Source organism: Balaenoptera ricei, chromosome 21 (genome assembly GCF_028023285.1).
Source record: "Balaenoptera ricei isolate mBalRic1 chromosome 21, mBalRic1.hap2, whole genome shotgun sequence".
NCBI lineage: Eukaryota > Metazoa > Chordata > Mammalia > Artiodactyla > Balaenopteridae > Balaenoptera > Balaenoptera ricei.
The window spans coordinates 32,634,501-32,661,643 of record NC_082659.1 but is presented as its reverse complement, the minus strand read 5'-3'; the positions used below and the strand labels follow the sequence as shown (position 1 = coordinate 32,661,643).

The window sequence follows — 27,143 nt, the reverse complement described above, 5'->3', positions numbered from 1 at the left end:
AGCTACCAGCTATAAAGTTCTTTTAAGAACTGATTTAGTCTTGTGCTTATCCTGTAAATTAAATTTTTATGAAAGATTCTGGTGACAGATCCTCCATGCTTGAATGACCTAAGTCCCCTGGAGTTTTTCCTTTGAATGAGGTAGGGGACTTCGTTTAACTAATTAAAGTCTTCATCCATGACTCCTTTAGTATGAAGTTGCAATTTGCTAGCATGGATTTTAAGAGTAGAATTTTAAAACAGGTACAGACTAAAGTTTTTGTGTTAGTTACGATTCTTTATTCTGACTACTGCTCATGGAAGAAGTAGGGGAATAAGTCTGATAATTAGTTTTGTATTTTTTCATTAAGATTAACTTGAACTAGAGTTCCGGACGGTATCTGCTGTGGGAGTTGCTTGTTCTTTGGCGCAGTTCTCTGCCGTCTTGGTGGAGGAGCAGAGGGTTTCAGGAGGCCCTGTGTAAGACCTGCTGTGTCTGCACACGTGGCCCACAGGGAACGGCGCTCTCGAGCTCATCGAGCATGCGGCCCTAATCCTTGTATTTTGCACCCTCTGCACCCTGCGTTCGTTAACTGGTAGCATGTTAAAGATGTTTCTAGGTAGACAAGTAAGGACCCAGAAAAAAAAGTTTTACAAATATTTTGGGACTCCTAGGCTTCATTTTACAACTAATCAGTGAATGAAGTTAAAAGAGCCTTGTCCCCACTTTCTTGGTACTAAAATGTTACCCATCTGAGTTCTAGTATCATATTGGAAATGCACCACCATCCCATCCCACTGTCCCTGGATGAAGATCTTTAACAGACTTGTAGGCTTCCAGCAGAGACCTCCTCGTGAGCCTGCAAGCGCGCTCAGCTGGGAGCCGTTGGCAGCAGCAGGCTGGTCTTCAACACCTGGCTTCAAGAGCGGGGCGGGACTCCAGGCGCTTGCGCAGGTGGTTGGCAAAATCCACCTGCGTCTGCGAGAGGACCTGGTTGATGATAGTCTTTGGCAGCCATCCCTAGAGTTGAAGTTAGAAGAATTTGGCCATCTTGTGGGTGACATTCCGCTCTAGACACTGCCATGCCCGATCACACACCTGGTGGGTTGCCTAGGCTTGGCCTTCTAGCTCTGTTGGTACGTGCCCCCGTTCAGTTGATCAGGGTCAGGGGCTGGAGGACTGCATTACTGCCCTGCTGTCATGACCGTGTCAGAAGCGCTGGATTTGCTGTCCAGACAGATTTCAGCCCTGTCTTCCCAGCGGTGTGACCCTGAGCTAGCTACCATACCTTCTTGGGCCTAAGTTTCCTTCTTTCTAAAAATAACTACAGAATTGCAATTTGATATGAGAAGCAAGAGGGAGCCAGTGCAGGCTTCTGAGGTGGTGGAATAGCAGTTAGGCCATCACTCCAGTGTCCCCTCTGCAACAGTCCAGTTCCCTCAAAGTGGAGGCTCTTTCCAGGTGTGTGCGGGATGATGTGGGAGCCGTAAGAGCCTACTTTGCTCACCGCTGCCTGTCCCGAGCCGCCCCCCGCCCCCCGCCCCTTACCTTGAGGTCGATGTTGAGCAGCCAGGTGAGTTTGGTCTTTGAGGGGCTTCCAGCCAGGGGATGGAGCACCATGCAGGTGGGGCCGTGCTCAGCTCTGCCGGGTGAAGACACGTCAGGTCAGGAGGACAAGGCTGAGTTCTCGAACACTGACTAGTCTTCCCAAATCTCATCAGAGAAGTGTCCTTTGCCAAGGGTGACATTTAACAGTTGGCACGGTTACCAGCTCATCAGAACAAATGCTGATTGGAGCTGGAGCTGAAGCCTGGAGGCCTCCTGCGGTGCCTTTTAGTCGCTGGATGACGGGGAGGTCAAGGAAGGGTCCAGGGTGGTGCTGGGGCCCCTGGGAGACTCAGGTAGCAACTGTTCTGAGTGGTATGGGTTCTGTTTTAATCAACATTACAGTGGGACCTGAGCATACCAGCTAAACCTCAGCCCTACTTCTTTTTTTTTTTTTTTAACATCTTTATTGGAGTATAATTGCCTTACATTGTTGTGTTAGTTTCTGCTGGATAACAAAGTGAATCAGCTATACGTATACTTATATCCCCATATCCCCTCCCTCTTGCGTCTCCCTCCCACCCTCCCTATCCCACCCCTCTAGGTGGTCACAAAGCACCGAGCTGATCTCCCTCTGCTATGCGGCTGCTTCCCACTAGCTAGCTATCTGTTTTACATTTGGTAGTGTATATATGTCCATGCCACTCTCTCACTTCGTCCCATCAGCCCTACTTCTTGTTTTAGAAAATTACTAAGGTTCTTAAACTTGCTGGGAGGGTCAGGACAAACTGGTTATGTAAGTGTGGCCAGTCTTGTCTTCCCCCCGCTGCGATGGAAAATGAGACTTCCTCTGTGAAAGGAAGCTGAGGGTAGGAGCCAAGGATGGGTTTCTTAGAGCTGGGGATGCATCACGCACTTGGCAGGTGCATGTCCCCAGCCTGTGTTAGAAAAGGGAGCTTTTGGGGCTGCTGCCAGTGTTACCTGATGACGCCCTTCTGCTCGGGCATCTCCCCGTAGTGTGTGGCCATGCCAGCCAGCACACACACGGAGCCCCGGCGCTTGGTACAGCGCACACTCACGAAGTCTCGGGGCCCCACAAGGTTTCCTGCCGCCTCTGCGGCCAACTCGTGAGTGATGACTGTGTCTTTTCCAATCTTCTGCAGGACCTGCCAGGCCACAGAGAACCAGAGTCACTACTCAGCCAGGTGGGGGGCCGAGGCACACCGCAGCTCACAGCCCCCTCCCGACTGCTGTGGCCGTCCTTCCGCCTGGGCCTCCCCACCTTGATCTCCTTGACATTCGGGTTCCACTCGCCCATGGCCTCCATGTGCTCCACGAGCTCTTCGTAAAGCCTCTCCATGGGCTGGTCCACTACCACCTCCAGCCGGAACACCTTGCCCACGTCTGGGATCACTTTACTCAACACTTCGTCCCCATTCGCCTATCGGCAGGGAAGAGAGGAGCCCCAAGGGAAAGGTTAGAAAAAAATATTCCCGGCCGAGGACACGTAGACAGTGCCAGGCAAGGCAGGAGGGGAACAGCCAGGGGAACTCTAGGCTAAGCCTGAGTAAGCCTGGAACCATCTCTGATTAAGGTAGAGGAGGTCATCTTTCCTGCCGCCTGCCTCGTACGTCTGCTGAGGACTGGGGAGGTAACCTGCCTGTTCCCTGGGCCCTTTTTTCTTGGGTGTAAATGTTGATGGGTGTGGGTAAGCGCCACCTGAGAAGGCCCTTACTTGACTTCAGAAGCTCAAAGATCCTGAGAGAGACGCACCTGGGAGCAGGGAATGTGGTTTACAACCAGCTAATTTCCCACACAGGTTTTTTTAAAAGTCCAATCCCTCATTTTACACCAGAGGGATGTAGGGCCAGAGAAGGTCAGTGAGATGCCCCAGGACCCTTAGCTAAGAGCATTGCTGGGCCTAGATCCCAGGTTTCCCAACTCGCAAACTTGCAGTCTCTTAACTCTGAGAACTTGGAGAAGGAAAGATCTCACCTGAACTTTGGCCAGTGGGCAGCATGTGAGCTTTTGGTGAAGATAAAGCCCCCAAAGTCTCGGTAGAGCCGTTGGCCTTTAACACACGCCTTGTTCCCAGCTCCCAGTGAAGGGGCAGTGGTCAGGAGCAGAGCACCCCAGAGGGCCTTGGGCCGCCTGTATCCCAGCGCAGCCCTGTTGCGAGTGAGCCCAGGTCACCCCTGCGAGGTCAGCCATAAGGCGGGCTAACAGCACGGGCACTGCGCTTCAGCACTGGAACTTCTGACCCAGGGGGATGAGGCCTCTGCCGCCCCTGGAGTCCCCGTTTTGCATGGTCTGAATGGGTGTACAGTGCATTTGGAGGGGAGCTAAGGATGCAGGAACAACATTTCTCAAACGTGAGTCTCCAGGACATCTTTGTTGGAGGAAAGGGGTATCTGGGGATATATTCTTGGGAAAGGAGAATTCTCAAAACTGCTTGCTGCCCAGTGACTGTTGCACAAGGCCGGACTTCTGAGAGGAGTAGAGACCCCAGCTGGCCTTGAGCATGGCCCGCAAAGAGTGAGGAGCTGTGGGTTCCTCCGCACCCACCCTTACCTGCTGGCTCTCCTTCTTCCAGCCCTCCTGGTCACTGAGGATGCCCAGGGCCCTCTGCATGGCCTCCTCTCCCTGCTGGATATAGGCCAGTTCATGGTCGCTGTAGAGCGTGTCTTCCAGCTGAGAACCTGGACACAAAGCCACGGAGAGGCTGAGCTTCCTAGCCTCCCACGAGCTTTCACCCCTTTCATCTCTGAAGAGCCCAGACCAAAGCCATATGGTCCAGCCTGCAGGTTAAGTTAGACACGGGGGACAGGGAGGGGGTCTAGCCATGAACAACGCCATTCCCATCAAAGTGAGTGAGGACGGCTGGGGGATGCGGGGGGAGGGACCAGAGCCACATGCACATCCTTTGCCCCCCCCCCCACCCCCGGAGCTCCCCGCCGCTGGTAGAAGCCGAGAAGCCTCAGCACTTACCGAGCAGGGAGCCGCGACGCCGAACCTGGTTAATCCAGGCAGCTGGGGTCGGGCCCCCCGGGGCCCTCCGGCTCAGCTCCTGGCCGATGGCCAGCACAGCCTGGTGCCTCAGCCCTGCAGGGAAGGGAGGGAAACTGTCGCTTAGGAGCAGGGAAGGGAGGGAAACTGTCGCTTAGGAGCAGAAAAGCCCCTTAGAGAGCGTTCCACCCCTTCATCTCATCACAGAGGAGGAAGCTGGCCTGGGGCAGAAAGTGACTTGATCAGGAATACCTCCAGGGCCCAGAAACCAGCCTGCCTTCTGGGCTGGCCGGGCCTGGAGGCAGGGGCCACACTCAAGCTTGCTGGTTTCCTTCTTGAAAGGGAGAGAAGCTTTGAACAACCTATCCTGCTACAGAAGGGGAATTACAGCCACCCGTCCCCTGAGGTCTGTGTGGTTTCTGCGTGAGTAACTGCTCCGTGTGCCCGGGGGTTCCCGCTGATCTAAAGAGAACAGCCCCATGCCGAGTACAGGTCTTCCAAGTGCGGCTTCCATCTAAACAGTGGCCACTTGAACCCAGTGTAATTGGAAAGGACTTGCTTAGGTTTGTCTGTGGTCCCTTCAGCGACAGCAGGGGATTGACTCCAGTGACCCTGGTTTCTGCCTCCTGACTGATGACAACGAGACTCCCCACCTCACCCACCTTCCCTCTCTATGTGCTCCTCGGCTGTCTTACTCCCCTTTCTTGTCCTTCTCCCCGTCTCCCGCCTGCCCTGCCTCAGGCTTGCCAACACAGCTGCCCAGAGTCACTGCGGCTCGGACTTCCCTGGCACCCTTGGTACCCATCCCAGAGAAAGGCAGAGTCAGGAAGAAGCCAAGACAGCTCGGAGCCCTGGAGGGGAGGCTGGGGATGACAGAGTCTGGAAGGCACCCAGGAACCTTCGCATCCAGCTCCGTTCTTCAGCGCGGGGGACACTGAGGTATGGGGTAGGGGGAAAGGCTTGCACAGGCTCCCCCAGTGAGCGGCACCCCTGGGACTTGAGTGGCCTGTCCGCCCCTCCGCCAGGCCCACACTTTCCCCACTAGACATTGCCTGCGGGCTCCTGGTCACCCGGACAGGGGGGCCCAGGAGCTCACCCTTCATGTTGCGCATGTGTCTGTAGGAGCTCCCGGCGCACAGCTTGAACGTGGCGAGGAGCATGGTTCCCTGGCGGTGGGGGCAGGCGTGGAGGCTGGCGGTGGTGCTTCTGGCCTCTGCTCCTCTCCTCCTGGGCCTGTCAGGGTTGGCCTCTGGGTCCTGCAGCCACGGCCGGACCGTGCGTCCTGCGCCTTAAATGCCTCCAGCCGAAGGCTGTGTTTCATCATCAGGAGATAAAAAAGCCATCACTCATAGTGTAAAGGAAGGCACCAAGGATAGAGGGATTGCCTCACAAGGAGCCTTTGGCCATTTGCAGGGAGTGCGGGCGGGGGTGGGGAAAGGGCTTGGGAGGCTGCTGCCTGACGGGGTGGATGGAGGGGAGAGAAAAAAAAGGAGCAGCAGAGGTCAAGGCAATTTAGAAAAAAGTATGCACATGTGACAGTGGTTCTCAAGCAGCAAGCTGTTTAAAATGCAGCTTTGTAGCCCTCATGCTCAGAAATTCCAGATTTAACAAGTCTAGAATTGAGGCTCTGAAACCTGTATTTAAAAAAAAATTCCCAGGTGATTGCCATGAAGGTATTCTGTGAACTGTACACTAGGCTTTGAGAAGCTCTGCCCTGGGAGAGCACCCAGGGCTTCTGATAGGGGACAGGCAGGCAGAGCTGACAGAGGCCACCCAGCCCCAGGGTGAGGGGCCTGAAGTCTGGGGAGGAACGGCGCTCCCACCCGGTTCTACAAGAATCAAGTCATCACCCCTGCGGTCGCTGACCTACAGTACACCCTGGAAGGAATTCAGGAAGACAATTAGGATGAGGCACGCTGTGCTCTGGGGAAACAGGCAAAGTAAGCCTTTAGACAGTTATCAATATTATAATATTTTAGAAATTTTTTATGAATCTGGATTCTTACATCTTCTCATACTTAGAAAAGCACTAAAATCATGAACGGAGAAACTCGTCGCTTGTGACCAGGAGCAACCTTCTACCAAAATGTGTGCCTGAGTGCAGGTACCCTTCACCTAAATCACACATAAGCCAGCGTCCCCCTTACCTCTCCCTCTTTAGAGCAGTTCCTCAGAGCTATCTGAGAGGCTGTTTCCCAGGCTATAGTCCTCAGTAAGTCCCCAAATAAAACTGAAACTCACAGCTCTCTTGTTGTATGTTTTTTTTCAGTCGACAGTTTTGCTGACCATGAAGGAGCACAGAGCTAATAACTTCTCTCCTCCGTCTGAACACTATGAAGATTCAGGACCTTGGTAGCAGCAAGGGCCTTTTATTCCCATCCACCTCCTCAGCGAGTGCAGACGAATTTGGGTGAGTTTCTCCTGGTTCTCAGATCTCCCAATTATTGGTTGATAATCCTGAGTTTTATTTGGTGGTGTATAACAGGTACCTGACGCCCAGTTGAAAGATACTCGGGGAGTGCCCCCCGCCCAGTTCTGCCTCCAGAAAGACGCTGAACGGTCTGGACCGAGCGACTAGGTGTGAGGCTGGCCAAATGTCTTTCCTCAATTAGGCCAACTAAGGGGTGTCAGAAAGCCAACCTCTGACTAACACCCCAGCCAGATTGATGTAAAATACATACGGAACTTATCTTACAAGTACTTACTTAATTGGGAACTAACCACTGAACTGCGTAAGAAATTAAAGAATTCTAGTGGAAACCCTGATGGCTTAATAAAACTGTTAAAGGATCAAGATCAAGCATTAGTTACAGGGCTTCCCTGGTGGCGCAGTGGTTAAGAATCCACCTGCCAATTCAGGGGACATGGGTTCGAGCCCTGGTCCGGGAAGACCCCACATGCCGCGGAGCAACTAAGCCCGTGTGCCAGAACTGCTGAGCCTGCGTGTCACAACTACTGAAGCCCGCATGCCTAGAGCCCGTGCTCCGCAACAAGAGAAGCCACTGCAATGAGAAGCCTGCACACCACAACGAAGGGTAGCCCCCGCTCGCCGCAACGAGAGAAAGCCCGTGCGCAGCAACGAAGACCCAACGCAGCCAAAAATAAATAAATAAATAAATTTTTTAAAAAAATGATTGGTTATATATGACTGATAACTGATGAGTATGGTTATAATTTTTGTGACTTTTTGTCAGAAGTATTACTGGCTTTTAATCTTTGTTTTCTAGATATAAGGAAACCTTAAGCTAATTATGACTTAACAGCAACTTGGTAAATTAGACCTTTGTAAGCAGAACTGAAACATTTATCTTTTCTTTCTACTTGATCCCTCCAGAAAATGGAAACCTTCAGGTTCCCAGTAGCCTTATCAGGTGAATAAGGAAGGTCAACTCCTGGCAGGTGCAAGAATGTCAAGGTATTTTGGAGACCTTGAGAAGAGAGGAATTCGCCCAAATCTATAGTTATTGTGGCGGAATCTAATGGCAAGCCCTTGGCATGGCTTTCCTGGCTCAACTTGAGAGGCCTTTTAAAAGTTCAGTCTGAAAAAAAAAAAAAAAGTTCAGTCTGAAATTCCTTATGAAAAGTTCCAGGAAAAACAATTTAAAAGAGCCTATATAATCAATTACACTTACATAAATAATCAGGCCAAGTTTATTTTGCAAACAAATTAGCCTTAATTGGGCTATATTTGGTAGAAATGAAGGTGATTTTAGAGGAAAAAAAAGTTCTAGTGGATATTAAGTTCTAATGTTGTCAACTGTCTTCCAAGTTTGTACTTACTGCCCAAGGCTCACTTCTTTTATTGGCTCCTTGTTATAGTATTGTGAAGTTTAATTGAATTATTAAAAGGACATTGTAAGTTTGTTTCTGAAGCTTATCACAGTAATCCTTGGATGAAGATCAGATGCCCCATGACCTGTAACAAGATTACATATACTAGAAAATATATCATTTAAAGGACTTTCTCCAACCTATACAGAAGGACCCTCCAATGAAAATAATGACAACTAGGTGACTTGATTAACCAAATAAATAGTTCTACATAAGATCAATGATTGTAATAGTGTAACCCTAGATATGGGAAGAAGCAGTAAGAGGGAAACTATTCCTGTAGTTTCCAGTAAGAGGGAAACTAAAACAGACTAGTAAGACTGTTATGGGCCCAGTTCAGTAACAGCACATTGAGTGACCTATATCAACGAAATCCTCACCAGACCTAAGAATGAGCCTTCCTAGCGCCATGGGACAAATTGGTCATGAAATGCCTCCTAAACCTTGGTCAAAACTATGACCAAGGGGAGGGTACTGCCAACCGAGGAATGTTGCCCACCATCCAGTTCTACAGCCCCTGCAGTCGCTGACCTATAGTTACCCCTAAAAGGACTTCGGGGCGAAGATCAGGATGAGGCACTCTGCGCTCTGGGAAAACTGGCAGAACTGGCCCTCAGATAGTGAGAGATTTTCAGGAGACAGTTTTTGTGAACCCGGACTCTTGCATCTTCCCTTACTTAGAAAAGCACTAAAATCATTAAAGGAGATACCTGCTTCTCATGACTAGCAGCACCCTTCTCTGAGACACGTGCTTGGTCGCACGTACCCTCTTCACCTAACTCACGTATACTTCAGAGCAGTTCCTCAGAGCTGGGAGGCTGGCTCCTGGGCTACAGTCCTCGCTAAGTCTCCAAACAAAACTGAAAAGTCACAGCTCTCACGTTGTGCGTTTCAACTGACGGTGGAAATGAGCTGTTCAGGGTCACACAGCTGGTCGGTGGCAGGTCTGGGACAACAACCTTCAGTCCATCTTTACACGGCTCCTCCTGCAGCCCCCCGACACTTCGTGTGTTCAGCTGTTCAATTAGTGATACATCCATTTCTATCAACAGCCTTTACCAAAACCCTGTTTAGGGTCAGTTCCCTTCTCAGGGGTTAGTTCTGGAGCAAGGATGACACCTCAGGGCTGAGTGCTGTCAGCTCACAGAGCAGAGGGGGGAACTGGCCAGAGACACAAAGAGAGGGGGCCTGGGCCTGGCCGTGCCCCACGCCCTTCCTCGTGCTTTCCTGAGTAACCTAGGCTGGCCTGGCATGAGCTGAAAGGTTCAAAAGACAGGGTATTGGGGTGCCCAGCCCAGTCTTTCCACTTTGGGGGGCCCTGTGGTCTGAACGGGGACTCGTGAGAGGCCCAGTCTCTCCTCTGCAGTTCCCACGCTCTGGTCCAGGCCCAGTGAGGGGGATCTCATTCCAGTCTGCATGCTGGTCTCCAGTGACATCTTTTCCTCTTAAGGTTGACCTTGAGGTTGCTTCTGAGCCAGATTCACCTGGCAAGAAGGTCGGGGGTCGAGAGAATCACATTGAATTTGGCCCTGGTCCTGGGCCTGCCCCGCAGGTGAGACAGTTCCGTGTCCTGTCACCACTGCACGGAGATGGAGGGAAGGCCCCCCCCCCCCCCACCAGCTCTCGCTGTCCCCCTCACTCTAGAAAGGACGAAACAGACAGGACCTGCCTGGAGCCAGGCCGGGTGCCTGGTGTCCATAGGGAACAGGTGAGTCCCACACGCCCCCTTCAGGCCGTGCTGGCACAGTGAGACGCGGCCAGCGACCCGGGGAAACGCCTGTCCCGGGCTCCGCTCCGAGCAGTGGCTGCCTGGTGGCCCTGGCCCGCCCTCCAGGGCCCCCGCGCCCGCCGCCCGCCGCCCGCTTGAGCCGTGAAGGCCACCCAGCCTTCTGGAACTGGCTTGTCCCTTACTGTGGGTCCCCCTAGAGGGGCTGTCTTGCTTCTGATTTGTGTCATGGCGTGTGCGTGCTCGCTGTCTCTTCTGTGGGGCTGGTTCCCCTGCCCTCCCAGCGCTCAGCTCCCGGCGGGGCGGGCGGCGGCACGGGGCAGGCCCCTGCTCCTTCTCTACAGGGAGCAGCTGGGAGCTGACTCTTAGGAACCCTGCTTGTGGGCTTTGTTTCCGGCCCTCTCAGAGTCACAGGGAAGCTGGCACCCGAGGGAGAGCCTTGGCCTCTTGTTTGTCTCCAGCCTGAGCCAGCGGCGTGGAAAGAGGTCGGAGGGCCCGGGGGGAAGGCAGCAGGCCAGCCGCCCCAGGCTTCTCCTCCGTCCTGGCCCACGTGCGCCCTCGTGCACACGTGCCTCTCGGTGGGGGAGGAGAGGGGTTACCATGGGACAGGCCACACAGATAACGTTCAAGGCCCTGCCATTGCTGTCCTGGGGAGAATCATGGCCGTTGTGACGGGGAGGAGGTGGTATGGGGAGACTGCAGGATCGGGGCACAGGCTGCTGCTGCTGTCAGAGCCTGCCACTGACTCTGGGACGGGTGTGGGGTGCTGGTGACCTCCTCCTGGGCCAAGGTTCTCTTCCTCAGCCTTTCCAGGCTGAGCGCCTTGTTAACTCTCACGGTCCCTCTGAGCAGGAAGGTAGGCAAAGAGGTCTGGGAATTCCCTCTGGTTCTGGAAGTCCTCTGTGGCTGGCTTTGCTTTTGGATGAGGGCAGAGCCCCCAAGGGTGGAGACCAGAGGGCACCGCAGGCCGGGAGGGAAGAGATGCGGCCCAGGCTGTGCAGAGTGCGGAAGGCCCAGGGCCGGGGAGGGAGGACCCCACTCATTCACTCAGCAGTCCTTTGCTGCGTGTCCACTGTGTAGCTCCACAGTTACAGGGGAAGATGAACCAGGTGACCCCCTGCGGGGAGCTGGAGGGCGGGTGAGGAGGGAGCACCTAACGACACAGGAGGAGGAAGGGGGTGCTTCTGGGGGGAAGTCAGATTAGGAAGCAGTCAGCCAGGTGGGAGAGGGGCTGGGGGGCAGGCGCTCCAGGTAGAGCATGGAGCGGGCGGGGGTGGGGGCGGAAATCTGAGGGGTGCTCAGCTGTGGAGTGTTCGTAGGGCGAGGAGGGAAATCGAGGCTGGAGAGAGAGGCGCAGAGGTCAGAGCCAGCGGGTGGGCATGGGAAGATTCCTCCGCAGGTTCCCGGGAAGCAGAGGCGACGAGTTGAGGAGGGGACGAGTTGAGCTGGTGTGGCCCGGCCCCGAGGAGGTGAGTACTGGGCATCGCCAGCGGCCTTCGACCTTGGGCGTGCGGGGAAGCTGTGGACTGGAGGGCAGAAAGCACAGAGGTCGAGTTCAGACGGACTTCCCATCCCACTCCCACCACTTACTTTACGATTGGGAGCCCCTCACTTCAGTTTGAACTTCCTCATCTATAAAATAGCGGTATGTTTTCTTTTTCCTTTTCTTTTTCTTTGTGTAATCCTCTCAGGGTGGTTATAAGGCTTGAATCAGGTAACAATACATCAAGAGCCCCCAGGACCAAGCCCTAACTTCTCAGCCAGTGTCTGGGCCCTCCCGACTCCCCCCAGCCGCCCTTCTCGTCTTGCCCAGCTCAGCGCGCTCCCGAGGTGCCCTCCACGTTCGGGGCAGCTCACAGCGTTACCCCCTGAAAGGCTTCCCTTTGGGCACCCTGTCCCCCTACTCTTTAGTTAGAATTCAATACCTTTGGGCCCCCCGGCAGACATTTATCACAGTATCAATAAGACTGTTACCATTCCCCACACACACCTTTTTTAAAAGACTGTTTTAAGAGCTGTTTTAGATTCACAGAGAAACTGAGAGGAAGGAACAGAGATTTCCCGTAGACCCTCTGCCCCCGCACCTGTAGATCCCCCCTCTTTCCGTGTCTGTGAGTTCCGTCCGTAAGGACCTGTAAATGCCATGAGGACTTGGATCCTTTCCAAATTCTTGATTCCCCAGCACTTAGCACAGTGCTGGATAATTAATAGATACTGAACAAATGTTTAGTAAGTGATTGGGAAGCATGGAGCCTGGCACTTTGTAGATTATCAGTAAGTATTGATTTTCTTCCAGCTCTTCCATCCTGCTTATAGGGTACATGCTTATTTAATATCTAAAGAGTGGAGTGTTTTCCCCCAAAGGGGCCATTGTGAGAGGGCAGCAGAAAGTTAAGGCAAGTTTAACTCATTGGGCTTGAGGTCATTACGGATTACCTCCCTTCAGAGAATATATATTTTTTGAATAAATTTATTTTTATTTACTTATTTTTGGCTGCGTTGGGTCTTTGTTGCTGTGCGCGGGCTTTCCCTACTTGCGGCGAGCAGGGGCTACTCTTCGTTGCGGTGCGTGGGCTTCTCATTGCGGTGGCTTCTCTTGTTGCAGAGCACGGGCTCCAGTAGTTGTGGCACGTGAGCTCTAGAGCGCAGGCGCAGTAGCTGTGGCGCACGGGCTTAGCTGCTCCGCGGCATGTGGGATCTTCCCGGACCAGGGCTCGAACCCATGTCGCCTGCATTGGCAGGCGGGTTCTTAACCACTGCGCCACCAGGGAAGCCCAGAGAACATTTTATGTAACCCAGCACTTAATTCCTCAATTTGAGTTGGTTGCCGTTATGTTATCACTCTTCATTATTTTTTTTTTTTTTTGGCTGCGCCACGTGGCATGCAGAACTTCCCCGTCCAGGGATCGAACCCACGTCCCCTGCATTGGAAGCATGGAGTCTTAACCACTGAACCGCCAGGGAAGCCCTGTTATCATTCTTATTTGTACAGAGGAGACTAAGTGTAAGCTCAGTGAGGGGACCGAAGGCATCCCATGAGTCTGGGGGGACTCAGCAGATGATAATGGCTGGCGTGGAGCGCTCCTGAGCCAGGGGTGGCTCTAAGCTCTTCACACATGTTCACTCACTCCTTACCACCACCCAAAGAGCTGGTGCTATTAGATCCCCATTTTACAGACAAGGAGCTGAGAGGTGCCGCTGGACCAAGCTCTGAAGTGAAGAAACCGGGACGCACAGCCCGTGCTCTTCACCATTTTTTTTTTTTTAATTGAAGTACAGTTGATTTACAGTGTTGTGTTAGTTGCTGCTGTACAGCAAAATGACTCAGTTATACATACATATGTATATCCTTTTTCATATTCTTTTCCATTATGGTTTATCACAGGATACTGAATATAGTTCTCTGTGCTCTACAGTAGGACCTTGTTGTTTATCCATCCTCTGTATAATAGTTTGCATCTGCTAATCCCAAACTCCCCGTCCATCCCTCTCCCACCCGCCTCCCCCTTGGCATCCACAAGTCTGTTCTCTATGTCTGTGAGTCTGTTTCTGTTGCGTAGATAAGTTCATTTGTGTCATCTTTTAGATTCCACATATAAGTGATACATACGGTATTTGTCTTTCTCTGTCTGGCTTACTTCACTTAGCATGATCATCTTTAGGTCCATCCATGTAGCTGCAAATGGCATTATTTCATTCTTTTTTATGCCTGTGTGCTCTTCACGCTTTAAAATCTCCTGCTTCTCTCTGAAAAGCGGGGCCCATGTTTGCCTCTCATACCTGACAGGTCTCGGGGTGATGCTCAGCACGCTTATCGGTCCCCTTAACGCTGGTTCCCTTGTTCTCGTCCGCCTGCTTCCAGCAGGTGAGAGCCAGGGACGTTGGCAGGGGCCACAGTTAAAGCTGTCTGTCTTCCGTAATAGCCTAAAGCAGAAGAGCAAACTGAAGGCAGGTGGGCTGAGTTTAACTTTCCAGATATTTTATTTGACCTGCACGCTATCTTTAGAAAATTTTGAATTAGTTGCCAACACAAACTGTAGGGACAGAAAACAGATCAGTGGTTGCCAGGGGCTGGGGAAGGAGGGAGAAGTTAAATTCACAGGGGCAGGGATGATGGTGATATAACTATATGCAGTTGTTAAAACTCACAGAATTGTACACTAACAAGAGTGCATTTTACTGTATGCAAACTTATTCGTCAATAAAACTGGGTCTCAGGGATGAATTCCCAGGCAATCTGGGTTTCTGACCTTGGATACGGCCAGCACTGGGCCGTCTCTCTTCCTTGCGGTTCTAGCTGCTGGCCGGCTGGTGCTCTGACACCGCTTAATGCTCTGCGTTTCCCGAGCAGCAGCGTTTGAGACCATGTTCTACCCCTGGGTCCTGCAGCAACTGCTGCTGAATGTCTGAAGTTAAGGGGAAAAAAAAAAAAAAAAAATTTTTTTTTTTTTTAAAGGAGAATAGGTACAAAATAGGAGGTTGAGAAGGCGGAAAAAGAGAGGCAAAGCGGTGAAGTGAGACATGAGAAAAGAAGAGGACTTGATTTTATTTTCTGCTCCCATGTAACCCTGGTAGAGCCGGAGGGGTACACAGGTAGGGGAGCGCTCACCAGGGTGGACAGCCCCAGAGCTTTGGGACAGGTGGGTACACGCCATTTTCTAGGGTGGGTTTCCTAATTCTTTCAGGCTAGGAGGTCTTGGGTCACTTAGCTAGATACAAAACCTGCTTCGCTGGCAAAAGCAAGCACCCATGAAGCAGTCTCCTGCTCTTTATCCCCAAAGGGGTAATATGCAAGGTGGAGGTGGGGCACTGCAGTTGGGAGGAACACAGACTGAAGAGTATCTGTTGCCTCCAGCAACCCTGACAAGTCCTCCCCCACCCCCAGCCCCGTTTCCCTGGGATGCTCTTCCAGACGTTGGCACACCAGTCATCTCCAGACTCTTCATGCCTGGGGGGCTGTGGTCTCCAGTGAGGGCGGTAAGAGAACATCTGCACATTCAGTGTAAGGATCTCTGCTAATCACTCCACTCCGGGATGCTCGGTGGGTCCTGCCGTCCTCATCCTTTGAGGCCTTACTGGCCTCTGAAGCATCTTATCTGACCAGCCTGAATTCACTGCATTCCCCATCCATCCATCTGTCCATCAACCCGTCCTTCAACCCCAGAAATATGTACTGAGACTTGATATATGCCCGGTATCATCCTAGATGTGGGACTACAGGAGTGCACATGACAAAAATCCTGTCCTTAAGGGTTTACATTCTAGTGGGGGAGTGGAGCAGACAGTAAAGTGAAACTTACGTTGGACTGCGATACTTGCTCTGGTGAAAAGCAAAGCTGCCAAGGATATAGGTGGGGGAGGGGGGAGGTGTGCTATTTAAAACACGTCGTGAGGGAAGGATTCTTGCAGTTATCTGGGACAAGTATGTCCTAGGCAGAGAGAACAGGAAATTCCGGCCTCGTCCAGGGCCTGCTGCATCTGCTCTGCCTGCTGGCCTGCACCATCTGCCGTCTGTACCTCACTCTGCCTGACCTGCCACCCATACTCCTGTGAGCAAAACTGAGGCCACTCTCCAGCCATCACACCTGTGTCATACCCCTGGGGTTCACGCTGACGTGGCATCCCTGAGCAGCCCTCCACAATGGGCAGGATGAGGGCATCTGGTTCTGCTAAGTATCCAGGGCCTGTTGGGAGTTTATCCGAGCAGGGGAGGAGAGCAGATACTGTGCCTTAAATTCAGCCGACAACATGCGACGTAAGGTCAAGGGCCAAGGAAAGGGGAAAAGAACAGCTGCGAGAGAGAGAGAGAGAGAGAGAGAGAGAGAGAGACTGCTGTACCCGGTTACATCAGAATAAAGATCGCCAGGAAGGGGGCTGCAGTAGATCTTCCTTGTTTGTTTGTTTTCCTTGAAAGTGGTCTCATGGGAACCCCTATTGGAAGAAACTATTAAAGACAAAACAAAGGTATAGAACTGAGATTGATTCTGAAGCCTGGTAACAGTAGAGGAGTAGTCCAGGAAAAAAGCACGATTTCAGTACCTGCAGAAAGCCTGGACTGGGCAAAGCTGAGGGCAGGCCGTTGCACTGAGCAGCAGGGGGATGAACAGGAGGGAAGCAGCGAGTCTCATTCCATCCTTCAGCTCTGACTCTTTGCTGCTGCCTGTGTGACAAAGGTCTAAAGGCAATACGTTATGACGCATAATGACTGAAGCCCAGCTATGGCTTGGAAATTCCTGAACTACCATGGAAATTGTCTCTCTTCTTTTTTGAACGTAAGAATAAATCATGACTCTTTTGATTGCATTTGGAATTCTGTTTGAAGGAGGTTGAAAAGACGAGTACAGTGAATCCGAATCTCTTGAAGGTGCCGGATAATTCTGAAACAGTGGTGCTCAGAAAAAAGCAGAACGCTTACAGAATGCTGTAATTCTGCTGACTCTCAAAGAACATCTTCTTGTAGTGAAAGTTAGCCGCCTCTTCCACAAGTCTTCCCTTTGTGTGGGAAGTTAATAACAAATTCCAGCTATTCAACAGTAAGGTTAGAGATGAAACACACTAGATAAATCATTAAGTGCAACTGTTCTTCACAAATTAGCTACGTTGAAACCAACCCAATGATGAATAGCTCAGAAGTCTGCATTTGGGGCAGCTTTAAAGACACCTGAGCTCTTAAAATGTGGTCTATTTAATACTATAAAATAACTCAAGCATAGGAATTGGCTATAAATATCTTCTCTGCAAAGAATGTCTTTGCTCAACAGACTATAAAATAAGTATCTGGAATAATTTTACAGTTAAAACTGAGAATCAGGGAGGATTAGTAACTTGCTTGAGCCCAAGGTGCTAGAGAGAACAGAGCCCAGGTTTTAACCCATGTCTCCTGTACCCTCAGAGTACAGCCTCTTAGGCTTCCTGTGTGATCAACATCATTCCAGAAAAGGGGCATCCCTTGGCTTGGCCGAGAATAACCGAGATATATCAGTCACTGAAACACCGTTTTATCTGTGCTTTTTGATCACAGCATACGAGGCTCAAGACTCAATCTAAAGGACTAGAAAACCTAATGAAATTAGCAGAATATTTAGAGAAGTCGTTACGTGGATCTCAAGGGAACGCAGTTGGGATAGCTGTTGGTGAAGCAGAAACAGCAGAAGCAGGAGTGACGCTGCTTCTCAAACAAACACCAGCTTCTGTTATAATCAGTAAGTGCAAAACTTCACGGAAAGAGCCCTCCTCAAGCCTGAAAACTTGTTTTTCTTATCAGGAAAAAACACGACAAGGGGAGAAAGGAGGACGCGCAGGATATCTGGTATGAAAATATTCCTTCGTAAGTAACTAGCAGCTTGGAATTGTGACAGAAGGGAAATCCCAGCATGTGTGTGTATGGACTGCTTACACCTTTGAAAGCAGAAATTTAATGACTATTCATTGAAGGCAACTCAAACTTGGAAAATAATAACATTGCAATTTTGAGATTCATATTTTATTTACAAGCAAATGAAGAATATTCCCTGTAACCACTAATTTGGGGTGAGAAGAGCAATATAAAGAAGTAGTTGCTGGCTCCACAGTGACGTGTGAAAGGAGTCCATGCCACTGTTTCTTTAAATGATGATTTTGTTATTAAAAAAAATGAAACAAAACGCATGATTTCTTCATGTTGCATATGTGAAAGAATTCCAAATAAAAATGACTTTTCAAAGCTCTGCAGTCTCTCGTCAAATGTGTCACTTGGTTTGGTGACAGCTCCTGCTCCCCAAGAGCTGCAGCCTCTGAGCAGAAGACTTAATACTCATCAAGAGTATCTGCTCGAGGGATGGACAGGCCTCGGTCCTGCAGGGCCTGGACTTTCAGCTTCTCAGCCTCCAGCTTGGTCTGCTGCTCTGCCCTCTGTTCTTCTAGGATTTCTTCAATAGACACTTGCTGGAGGGGTGTGTCACTCTCCTTTTCTAAGTCCTACAAAACAAGCAGGTTTGGAAAACTTCACCTGATGACCAAGAATAGAAAACATCATAGATCTAAAGGCAAACCGGTTCCTAAATGGATTCCTATATCCGGCTTGGGTTATTTTTTGTACTTGAGATAGGGCAGAAATATCCTATGGACAGATAAATTTTACAAAGAAATGGCTGGCAATGCTCCTATAGAACACATGTGAGTGTGGTTTAACAGGGATCAGTATCGGCATGTATAACAAAGCTTTAGTGTATCCAAAGTAAAGTCCTACATGAGACAAGTACTCCTTCTCTTTAAAAAAAAAAAAAAAAAGATTAGGGCTGCTTACAGCTATTTCCCCAACCCCAGGGAATCCAAGAGAGAAGGTACTGAGGTCAAGATGGCTTAAAATAAATTTTGTATTTATACATGATCAAAGTCAGCTAATTTCTGGGGGTTTGTGCTCAGTAAGAAGGTAGAGAACATTGATTCAAAGTAGCACCACCACCTCCCACCCCGACCCCCCCTCCCCCCCGGACCCTGGCTCCATCCTGAGCCAAAGGCAATACACTGTCCCTCTGTCGCATTACCCAGGAGTTGTTACATTATAACACAGGACTTCTTTCCCCTCCATGGCAACAAGTCTTCTAGAGAAAACCTCAGCAGACCAGTTAGGTTACTAAACCATTTTGGCCCCAATATATTTCTCGCAAATATTGGCTACTTTTCCCACTTAATATGGCATAATATGCTTAATATTTTTATTTTTGAACACCTTCTAAACATTTGATAACCAATTTTATAATGCAGAACCTTGCTATAAAATGATCTACCTACAGACTCAGTTCTCTCTCCTTAAGATGAGTATACAGGTGTCACTCTGTGTTTTAGTAACATGGAAAGCCTATACCGACAGGGCATTCTTCTTTCTCATCCTCCTCTCTTTTAATTATAAAATTCTGGGAAGGCATCAACACATACACAAACTCTCCAGACGTTCCAGCCGACCACTGGATACTTATCTTCAGGTGCTGCTAAGGCCTCGGAACCCGCAGGCAGTGACACAGCAGATGGAGGACTCTCACCAGAAAGGTTAGAATGAAAGCCACATAAATTACATAAGCAAGCCCTGCCCTGGGTCAAAAGTTAACTGCATCCAGCAAAATATATATTATCAAGTGTCATCTTCCCTCACAACCCATGGGCAGCAGGAGGGAAGATAACGTTCTTGGCTTAGTGTACTGCCTCTTGGGCTTTTCAGCGTTATGTGCTGAGCTGTGCATGTGGTTATGGTAATGCTGTTTCCTAACAATCAGCTTATTACTTAAGGCCGTGTGTCTCATCATCCTTGAGGTAGAATCCAGGGACTCTGCAAACAACTGCATGTTTACAGAATCCAAATGGCTTCTAGGTTTGAGTTTTCCTAGAATTGGCTCACGATGTCTTCAAACTGACTACCGGTTCATAGAACTGTGTAAGCATTCCTGAACCATATTTCTTTAGTGGAACCATCGTAAGAATTCTGCAGCATCCAAACCATAACATACAAAAAAAAGAGCACTTTTCTCCACAAAAGGGCTCCCAGGAAACAATGAATCTTCACGAATAAACACAAGTTCACTTCTCTTCACATACATCTACACAGGGGCATGTTTGTGCCAATGTAACTGGCACAGAAAGCATGGATGTGGTGTTTACTACTATACAACTGAAGCACAGTATGCGTGGATATTTTAACTTAAATCTTTCCCCCGACAGCAAAGTAATAATTTCCTCTTTAAAACAAAGAGGTGACAATTTCCGCTGCTTAAACATACACTGAAACCAAAAATATCAACCACAACAATATTTTTAAAATTAGAAAAAGTTATTTCATAGCAATACTTGCACAGTATTGATTAGTTGTTTCTAGCTGTTTCCGACATGAGGTCTCTGAACGAGCATGACCCTGGCAAAATTACCTCCTTACTTTCTCAAATGGTCTACCGTTAAAAATAGCTACGGACCAAACTACTTCACTCCAAAGACTTCTGTAAACGTGATTTAAGATGTGGCTAGGGATTGGGAAACTTTACTGAAAACTTTAAAGATAAAATCAAGCAAACGCCAAGGTTTGATTTTCCTGGAAAACCCAATAATCAGAAGCATGAGGATCAAGTCAAAGGTATTAAATAAAGTACTTTTCTTTTAAAGTAAATGTCTCACGTAAAATGTGAAATCAAGTTTTACTTTCTTTAAAAATGTCTGAGTACTTCTAATATATATTTTGGGGGAACAGTTTTCTAATAGTTCACACACATACACATATAGACCTACAGTGACACCACTCTAGAGGATCTGATCTAACTTTTCACCTGCCAGCTGGCTTTCCTGACACACATAACAGGTACCTCTCCGCCTTGGCTGGGAGCTAAGGATCCAAGTGAAGTTGAGCCCATCCTCGGAAAGTTAACAGAAAGGCTTCTTCTGCAGCCATTCTTTCCCCTTCCCGCCTTTAAAAAACATAGATATCGCATTGTATATGCAGTGTGTCTTTCCCCCAAACACCACTAATTACCTTTATGTCATGAAAAACCATTTGTAACCAATTGTTTAAATGACTGCAGAATATTCCAGTGTTAACAAGCCACATTTCATTGAATTATTCTTCTCCTGTTAGGTATCAAGCTTCAATTTTCTGCTATTAGAGATACAATAACAACATACTAACGAACACATTTGTGTGGGACAGTATTTACGTATATATATATATATCTATGGCTGCTCCATGCGGCTTGTGGGATCTTAGTTCCCTGACCAGGGATTGAACCCGGGCCCTTGGCAGTGAGATAGGGAGTACTAACCACTGGACTGCCAGGGAATTCCCATGTAGGACAGTATTTTTTATGGTATCAGGTAAAAATCAATGGTATTTTGCTGCTAATGGGATCAAAACCTTTAAAATGCTAGGAGGCATTGAAACAAAGTTAACTGTTCTCTGTAGCTTTCCTTTTACAATGTAGCTTTCCTAAGCTAATTGGGTGGTTTCCTTGAGAAGCTGGGTGAAAGTGGAAAATATATTTTTTCCTTCTTGAAAAGACAAAAAAGAAACCTAACTGGCATGATTATCAAGAGCCATAGCAGCTTAACAGTTTTCACTTACTATTTCTCCTAGTAGGACCACATTTTCTCCTCTGACCACAAAAATCCCTCGAGGAATATCACCGTATTTTTTGCCCACATGAATACGCTCCACAGTCTGATGTAGCACTAAGTTAGCTATAAGTGTACAGGGAAGAAACAAAGATATTTAGTTCAAATTACTTTATAGGTAAAGGTCCTTTACTCAATTAATCAGTTATTTTGAGTAGAAAAGATTTAGCTCAACATGATTTTCAAACTTTCTACTTCTGGAAAAAGCTAAAATTTCAAACAATCTCTTACTCTTACATTGAGACCACTTAGGAGACTTTTAAACAACTGCAAACTGAGAGAGTATTTGGGATTTTGTTGCACTAATAAGGAGGACGGTGGAAATAAATGAAGAAAATTAAATTCCTTATGAGTTAGTTGCTAATATCAACATGGCTATAAGAAGAAAATATAAATGATAGGGCACTTGGAAAACTCTAAAGCCCAAACAACTGCAGAAAGTAAAACTCTGGGGTTTTTTGGAAGGAAACCGTTTTTCTGTGTTGTGTGATGATTTACCAAAGATTTAACTTTGTTTCAGTACTTAGGATTCATTATTCATTTAACCCAATGTAGGTATTCATGGATTATGATATAATGGTAACCTATTTTTTCCCTTTGTCAGATAACCATAATCTGGTAATCTGAGAGAGTAAAGTCACTATTTACCACTTTTCCCTCATGTAGTCTGATGAATTTGACTTAAGGTTTAGAACCACAATCTGTGAAGAATAATTCCTTTTCCTCTTTCAATTGGTGCTGTTTGTCTTACGTGAAGAAACGCAGTGTCTATGCTCTTATCGTCTATAATTCTTACATGTGTTTCAATTATGTTGTTTTTCCTCAGGCCCAAAGCCACTGACCTAAGCAGATGTCCAGCAAATGCTGATATGAACTGAGGAGTTCCTTAAGACAGAAGCAAATATAAGGTCTCTTTAGAAAAATGCAGGAGGCAAAACCAAGACCAAGACCTGGAGTCTAATGTATCCCAAGGTATAAAATCCTAAGCTTAATGTTGGGGGGTCCCTAAAAAGCTTCAGCAAAGGCCTCTGACCCACTTTTCATTGGACAGGGAGGGATTACCTTCAGGGCAGGAACTGCTTTGAAGAGTAGTCGCACCCAAGCCAATGTACAAATGAGCAGCTTTTTCAGTGGACTGAGTTTATTTCTATCATCTGGCTCCCTCTAATGGGGAAAATAAAAAATAGTCCAAAACACTCAGCGCATGTTCTAGTGAAAACCAGTTTTAGAAATACAAGCTTGTAAACACAAGCTTTTGAACCACCTAATTGTAATTTAGAAAACAATGATGTAATGACTCAAACCAATATTCCATTATGCCAGACACGTGAAAAAAGTTGCAGACAAATAAACTTCGATATGAAACAACACAAAAATACAATGGGCAGCTCTTATTATCCAGAGTACAGGAGAAGTCCGTGACTAATACGTACCAAATTGATCAATGCTTCTTAAAAAGCCTATAAGCGTCCTTCCATCTCGAAGCAGGACCAAGTGCTTTTCTGGGGAGAGGAAAAAAGATCTTTAAAAAATGAACTGTTGGGACTTCCCTGGTGGCACAGTGGTTAAGAATCCGCCTGCCAATGCAGGGGACAAGGGTTCTAGCCCTGGTCCAGGAAGATCCCACATGCCACGGAGCAACTAAGCCCGTGCGCCACAACTACTGAGCCTGCGCTCTACAGCCCATGAGCCACAACTACTGAAGCCCGCGCACCTACAGCTCGTGCTCTGCAACAAGAGAAGCCACTGCAATGAGAAGTCCGTTAGCCTGTGAGTTTGCAGGGTAACAACAAAAACAAAGCTCATAGCAAATTAAGCTCTACCACTTCCTCTTCCAGTGTATTTAAGGCAGAGTTCACTGAGGAATTAGAGGGATGAGCCGGCAGCCCGGTGTTTAGATGAGAAGACCGGTGATGAAAGAATCCGAGCGGGCGGCAGAGTGGGGAAGGACTGGGCATGTAGTCGGGGGCCTGACCGACCGGTTCTAGATGCTGATGCTTGACAGTTAAACCCTCTCAGTGTCATGTCAGTTTCTATACCTGCAAATTTGGAAACTGAATCTAGGTGATCTTTATGATCTTAATTCAAGAATTATTTTCCCCTCAACTGAGATGGAGAGCTTCTATTTCACACTCTGGAATCAGGGAAGGTTTTAAATAAAAAAATACCTCAGACGTGTAGAATGAGGATACTGATAATAAAACTAGAGCAAAAATTCAATAAAATTTATGGAAAGCTATGTGCTGTTCTGGGGCCTAGATATAGAGTAGAGCAGGGGTCCCCAGCCCCTGGGCTGCGGACTGGTGTCCGAGGCCTGTTAGGAAACGGGCCGCACAGCAGGAGGTGAGAGGTGGGCGAGTGAGCGAAGCTTCATCTGCCACTCCCCATCGGTCGCATTGCTGCCTGAGCCATCCCCCGCCCCGCCCCACCACCCCGGTCCGGTCCGTGGAAAAACTGTCTTCCATGAAACTGGTCCCTGGCGCCAAAAAGGTTAGGGACCGCTGCAGTACAGAATAACATGCAGAGTCACCAACCTTATGAACTTATATTCCTGATGGAGAAAGTCAAACCAATTTTTAAAAATGCCCTATAGTGATTAGTCTAGCAGAATAATAAACAAGATAGCAGGATGAGAAAAAGAGGGGAAGAAGCTACAGAAGAGAGGGTGGCTAGGGAAAACCTCTCTGAAGAGGTGACTTTGAGCTGACACTGAAGAATGATAGTAAGCCAGTCACTAGAATAGGTAGCCAAAGTCATTCATTTGTTCTTTAATGCCATGGATAAAGTACTTTCTAGATGCAGAACAGAGGAACAAGACAGTGATTCTTTCCTGAAGGAACTTATAGGCTTTTTGGGGCTATAATTAAGTACCACAAGAGAGCAAATCTTAAATTATATGAGACTGAGAGAAACTATATCTAGCTGGAGAAGGTATCTGAGTTGGACATTTTTGGCCATAGGAAGAGTGACAGGGAAGGGGAAGAGGAGGGAAATCTGTAATTTAGGCAGAAGAAAAAAGAGCTATGTATCCAAATGTCTGGCTAAAAGTTGAGGGTGTGAAGGGAAATAACAGGAGATGAAGTCAGAAAAGTACTGGGAGCAGGCTGAGTTTGGATGTGACTTCACAGGGAACAAGAAAACTCTGAAGATTAAACTGGCAGAAAAGAGAGAACAGTTTTGAGGCTAGACCCAGAGTCTGAGACATGAAGAAGAGACCTGAACCAGGGGAGAGATGGGAAGGGACGGGATGGGAGGACCAAGACACTGCAGTTATAAGGGATGGGATTTGTCAGCCAAGTGTGTTTTGTATATGTGGGTATGTGTGAGAGAGTCGGGTGCTGAAGAGATGAGTTAAAGAAGATGTAGGAATTCTGAGTCATCATGTCAGGGAGGACCATTTACCAAGAGCTGGGAGTAAAAGAAGCAAGCTCAGTGGAAGGTGATTAGCTGTAGTGATTCTGAAGTGGTATCAGGACACCGATGTAGAAATGTCAACTGGCAACTGGAGATGTAAGACTGGCCAAAGAAGTCAGGATCACAGCAGTTTTTGGATAAGTCCACAAAGAGGTGATATAATAAAGTCCAGGAGCCCTCCTAGCGATTTAAAGAAAGAAGCAAGCCAAAGATGGGACCTAAGTGTCCATTTATTTTAGGGAACAATAACAGTTGCAGAGGTAAGAAAATCAAGTACCAGTGTTGGAGAAATCAAGAAAATGAAGAATCCTGTGGTAACGGTATCACAGTGTTGCAGAGGAGAGGGAAGAACTCGGAGGAGTGCATCAGAAGATGTCTTTCAGACTGCAGTTTCAGTAGTGTGTTGACGAAAGAAATCAGATTGCAGGGGTAATAGAGGTAGGTGGTCTATTGCAGGTGGTCAGGAAGTAGAGTTAAAATGGGAGATTACTCAAGAGGTTTGGGGGTAAAGATGTGAAAAAAAGGATGGGAATTTGATGGTGAAACACAACTGAGAAAAAATTCGACAGACAAGAACATACATGAAGGAGAGGATTCAGAGGGGGAGCGAGAGAGGATATGAGAGCAACAGGATATTAATGGAAGAAGGTTCCAGAAGCAGTGGGAGGAAAGAGAACTAAGACACAAACTGAAAGGGAGGAATACTTCCTATTCAAATGAGAGGCTGGGTGAAAATACAGAAAGACTGAGGAGAGCAGAGCGAATGTCACAGTGAAGGGCGCATATGAAATGGTTTCAAATCTTTCAGTAAAGGAGGAACTTGGAATCTGCAAAAAAGGGGTTAGAGGCTTGAGAAAAGCAATTATTTTTAGTAGGATGGCAGGATGTGTTAGGAGCCTCACATAATTCAGATACATAACAAGAGAGGTGAGGGCAAAAGGGCATCCTCAGACAACTAAGATTGAAGATTTCATCACCCATTACAGACAGGCTTGTACAGTGGTTATTCATAGATGACTTTGGTCCAACCTACATTTCCCTTCAATAGCAAAATCACTAATTTGGATCTAAAAAGTGATTTCAAACGACAGGAAGAGAATTTAATCATAAACTCACTCTAATTTACATACATAGTAACTGTAGAGATTCCTGTAACTTGTTTGGAACTGTGTGTAAACCGTTTTGCAGCAATTACAAGTTAATGAGACAGATCACACGACTGAGACAACTTTAAAAAAATGTTTAAGGAATAATTCACAGATGAGAGTTTGGAAAAAGGAAAGACAACTGTACAGAAGTGAGTTCCTCTTCAGGACAGTGACTAAGAATAAGGGAGATCTTAATAAATGCGAGAGAAAACTGTCTAACAGAAGAAAAAGGTAAGTTTGAAGTGACTCAGTCTTTCTGGAAAAGGCAATACCTGGTCGGGCAGTGGTCTCCATTACCACAACCCTAAAGTCTAAATACCCTCAACGGTAAAAGAAGATTGCAAACGGCCACACAGCATAAATCCTATGTTTAGTGCTAATTAAGTCCAACTGCTGTTGCATTACTCTTTTCGTTTCTTGAAGAATCCTTTCTCTAAGAATTCTCATTCATCCACCAGTAACCACCTGGTACTTCGAAATGCCGCAGGTGGGAGATGATGCACCGGGGAGGCGGCAACTTTCACTCTTGGGCCTCAGCAGCCGCATCCCTGAAAAGCAGAAGTGAATTCTACAGCTTGCCCGGGGGCCGGTGAAGGCTGCGAGAGACAGGATACAGGGAGCAGGCTAGGAGGTGGGCAAACGGTGTGTCCCGTGGCTCCTGCATCCTGTGGAAGATGCCAACGCCGGACGTCCAGAACCTTACTAAAAACACACCGCCCCCGGCCCAGACTCATTCTATGAGCTCCCTCCTAAGAGGCACCCTCCTGGGAAGAAGGGTCTCACCCCAGACTTCACTCGGTGGAGATGAACTACTCACTGTCGATGTCCTCGATGAGGCTGGCGGTGCCGGGCATATAGTTCATTTTGAGTTGAGATAAGGCTGCAATGTATAGTGGCGGTGGGCCAGCGCGTCCAACACGTCCTTCCTCCTATCGCAGTCGCCGCCTCGGCGGGACCGGGACAGGAACCCGGACCCGGACCAACTCCCCTGCCCCGGCTTTCAGCAGCCGGGGCCTGCCGGAAACGCCACCATATTACCCCCACCCACTTCCGGCATCACGTGCCCGTCCTCAAGAAGAGGCGGGGCCGTAGCGCGGTCCTGGGATACGCTTGCCGCATCCTTGATAACAGGGGAAGAGGAATCTAGATTGGATAGACAGTGGGGAAATGTGTTCTCCCTTTCAAAGGAACACGGTGCCGCCCCTCGTTTTCCTGCTTCCCAGACCCCAGAGTCACGGACCTCCGTCTTTCCACTCCCAGGACGCGGAAGCTAAGGGGGCGGGACCCGGCCTGGGATTGGCTGTTGCCTGCCGACCCCTCCTTCCCTGCTGTCCAGTCGCGCTCCCCCGCAGGCGCCTGCGCAATGG

General features: G+C 48.4%; 3 protein-coding genes across 19 annotated transcripts in view; 1 reads left to right on the top strand and 2 right to left on the bottom strand.

Annotated features, from left to right (window-relative positions):
- Window positions 1-7,661, top strand: part of ASH2L (ASH2 like, histone lysine methyltransferase complex subunit) — a 51,365-nt gene extending 43,704 nt beyond the window's left edge. For 4 of the 15 annotated variants that reach the window (XM_059909643.1, XM_059909658.1, XM_059909655.1 and 1 more), the window contains 5 exons: window positions 2,688-3,000; window positions 4,118-5,469; window positions 6,553-6,634; window positions 6,800-6,940; window positions 7,016-7,661. The gene's annotated coding sequence lies outside the window, so the exon portion shown is untranslated. Of the gene's footprint in view, window positions 1-2,687; window positions 3,001-4,117; window positions 5,470-6,226; window positions 6,471-6,552; window positions 6,635-6,799; window positions 6,941-7,015 lie in introns of all 15 variants that reach the window. The other 11 variants (XM_059909651.1, XM_059909644.1, XM_059909650.1 and 8 more) reach the window with 11 other exon arrangements.
- Window positions 256-5,925, bottom strand: STAR (steroidogenic acute regulatory protein). Its single transcript, XM_059909661.1, has 7 exons — window positions 5,627-5,925; window positions 4,513-4,626; window positions 4,096-4,223; window positions 2,807-2,965; window positions 2,506-2,690; window positions 1,528-1,621; window positions 256-999 (listed from the first exon to the last, which is right to left on the bottom strand). Exons 1-7 carry the CDS (start codon window positions 5,688-5,690, stop codon window positions 886-888), a joined length of 858 nt encoding a protein of 285 aa, XP_059765644.1. The 5' UTR covers window positions 5,691-5,925; the 3' UTR covers window positions 256-885.
- Window positions 7,662-17,554: 9,893 nt separating the features above from the next.
- Window positions 17,555-27,033, bottom strand: LSM1 (LSM1 homolog, mRNA degradation associated). Of its 3 annotated transcripts, none has more exons than XM_059909292.1 (5): window positions 26,594-27,033; window positions 22,648-22,716; window positions 21,165-21,280; window positions 20,377-20,514; window positions 17,555-18,043 (listed from the first exon to the last, which is right to left on the bottom strand). In XM_059909292.1, exons 1-5 carry the CDS (start codon window positions 26,637-26,639, stop codon window positions 17,873-17,875), a joined length of 540 nt encoding a protein of 179 aa, XP_059765275.1. In that variant the 5' UTR covers window positions 26,640-27,033; the 3' UTR covers window positions 17,555-17,872. The 3 variants fall into 3 exon arrangements, with proteins under 3 accessions (XP_059765275.1, XP_059765276.1, XP_059765277.1); XM_059909293.1 differs by having other exon boundaries at window positions 20,413-20,514; XM_059909294.1 differs by lacking the exon at window positions 20,377-20,514.
- Window positions 27,034-27,143: the final 110 nt, after the last annotated feature.

What these genes read in the sequence shown, in the direction of transcription:
- STAR (XM_059909661.1), bottom strand. Translation starts at nt 5,690, where the DNA reads ATGCTCCTCGCCACGTTCAAGCTGTGCGCCGGGAGCTCCTACAGACAC. An exon ending in ACACATGCGCAACATGAAGG is followed by an intron (nt 4,627 to 5,626) that starts GTGAGCTCCTGG and finishes CCTTCCCTGCAG; the next exon opens with GGCTGAGGCACCAGGCTGTG. An exon ending in TGCTCAACATCGACCTCAAG is followed by an intron (nt 1,000 to 1,527) that starts GTAAGGGGCGGG and finishes CTTCAACTCTAG; the next exon opens with GGATGGCTGCCAAAGACTAT.
- LSM1 (XM_059909292.1), bottom strand. Translation starts at nt 26,639, where the DNA reads ATGAACTATATGCCCGGCACCGCCAGCCTCATCGAGGACATCGACA. An exon ending in CCTCATCGAGGACATCGACA is followed by an intron (nt 22,717 to 26,593) that starts GTGAGTAGTTCA and finishes TCCTCTCCCCAG; the next exon opens with AAAAGCACTTGGTCCTGCTT. An exon ending in TGGTCCTACTAGGAGAAATA is followed by an intron (nt 20,515 to 21,164) that starts GTAAGTGAAAAC and finishes TGTTTTTTAAAG; the next exon opens with GCGGGAAGGGGAAAGAATGG.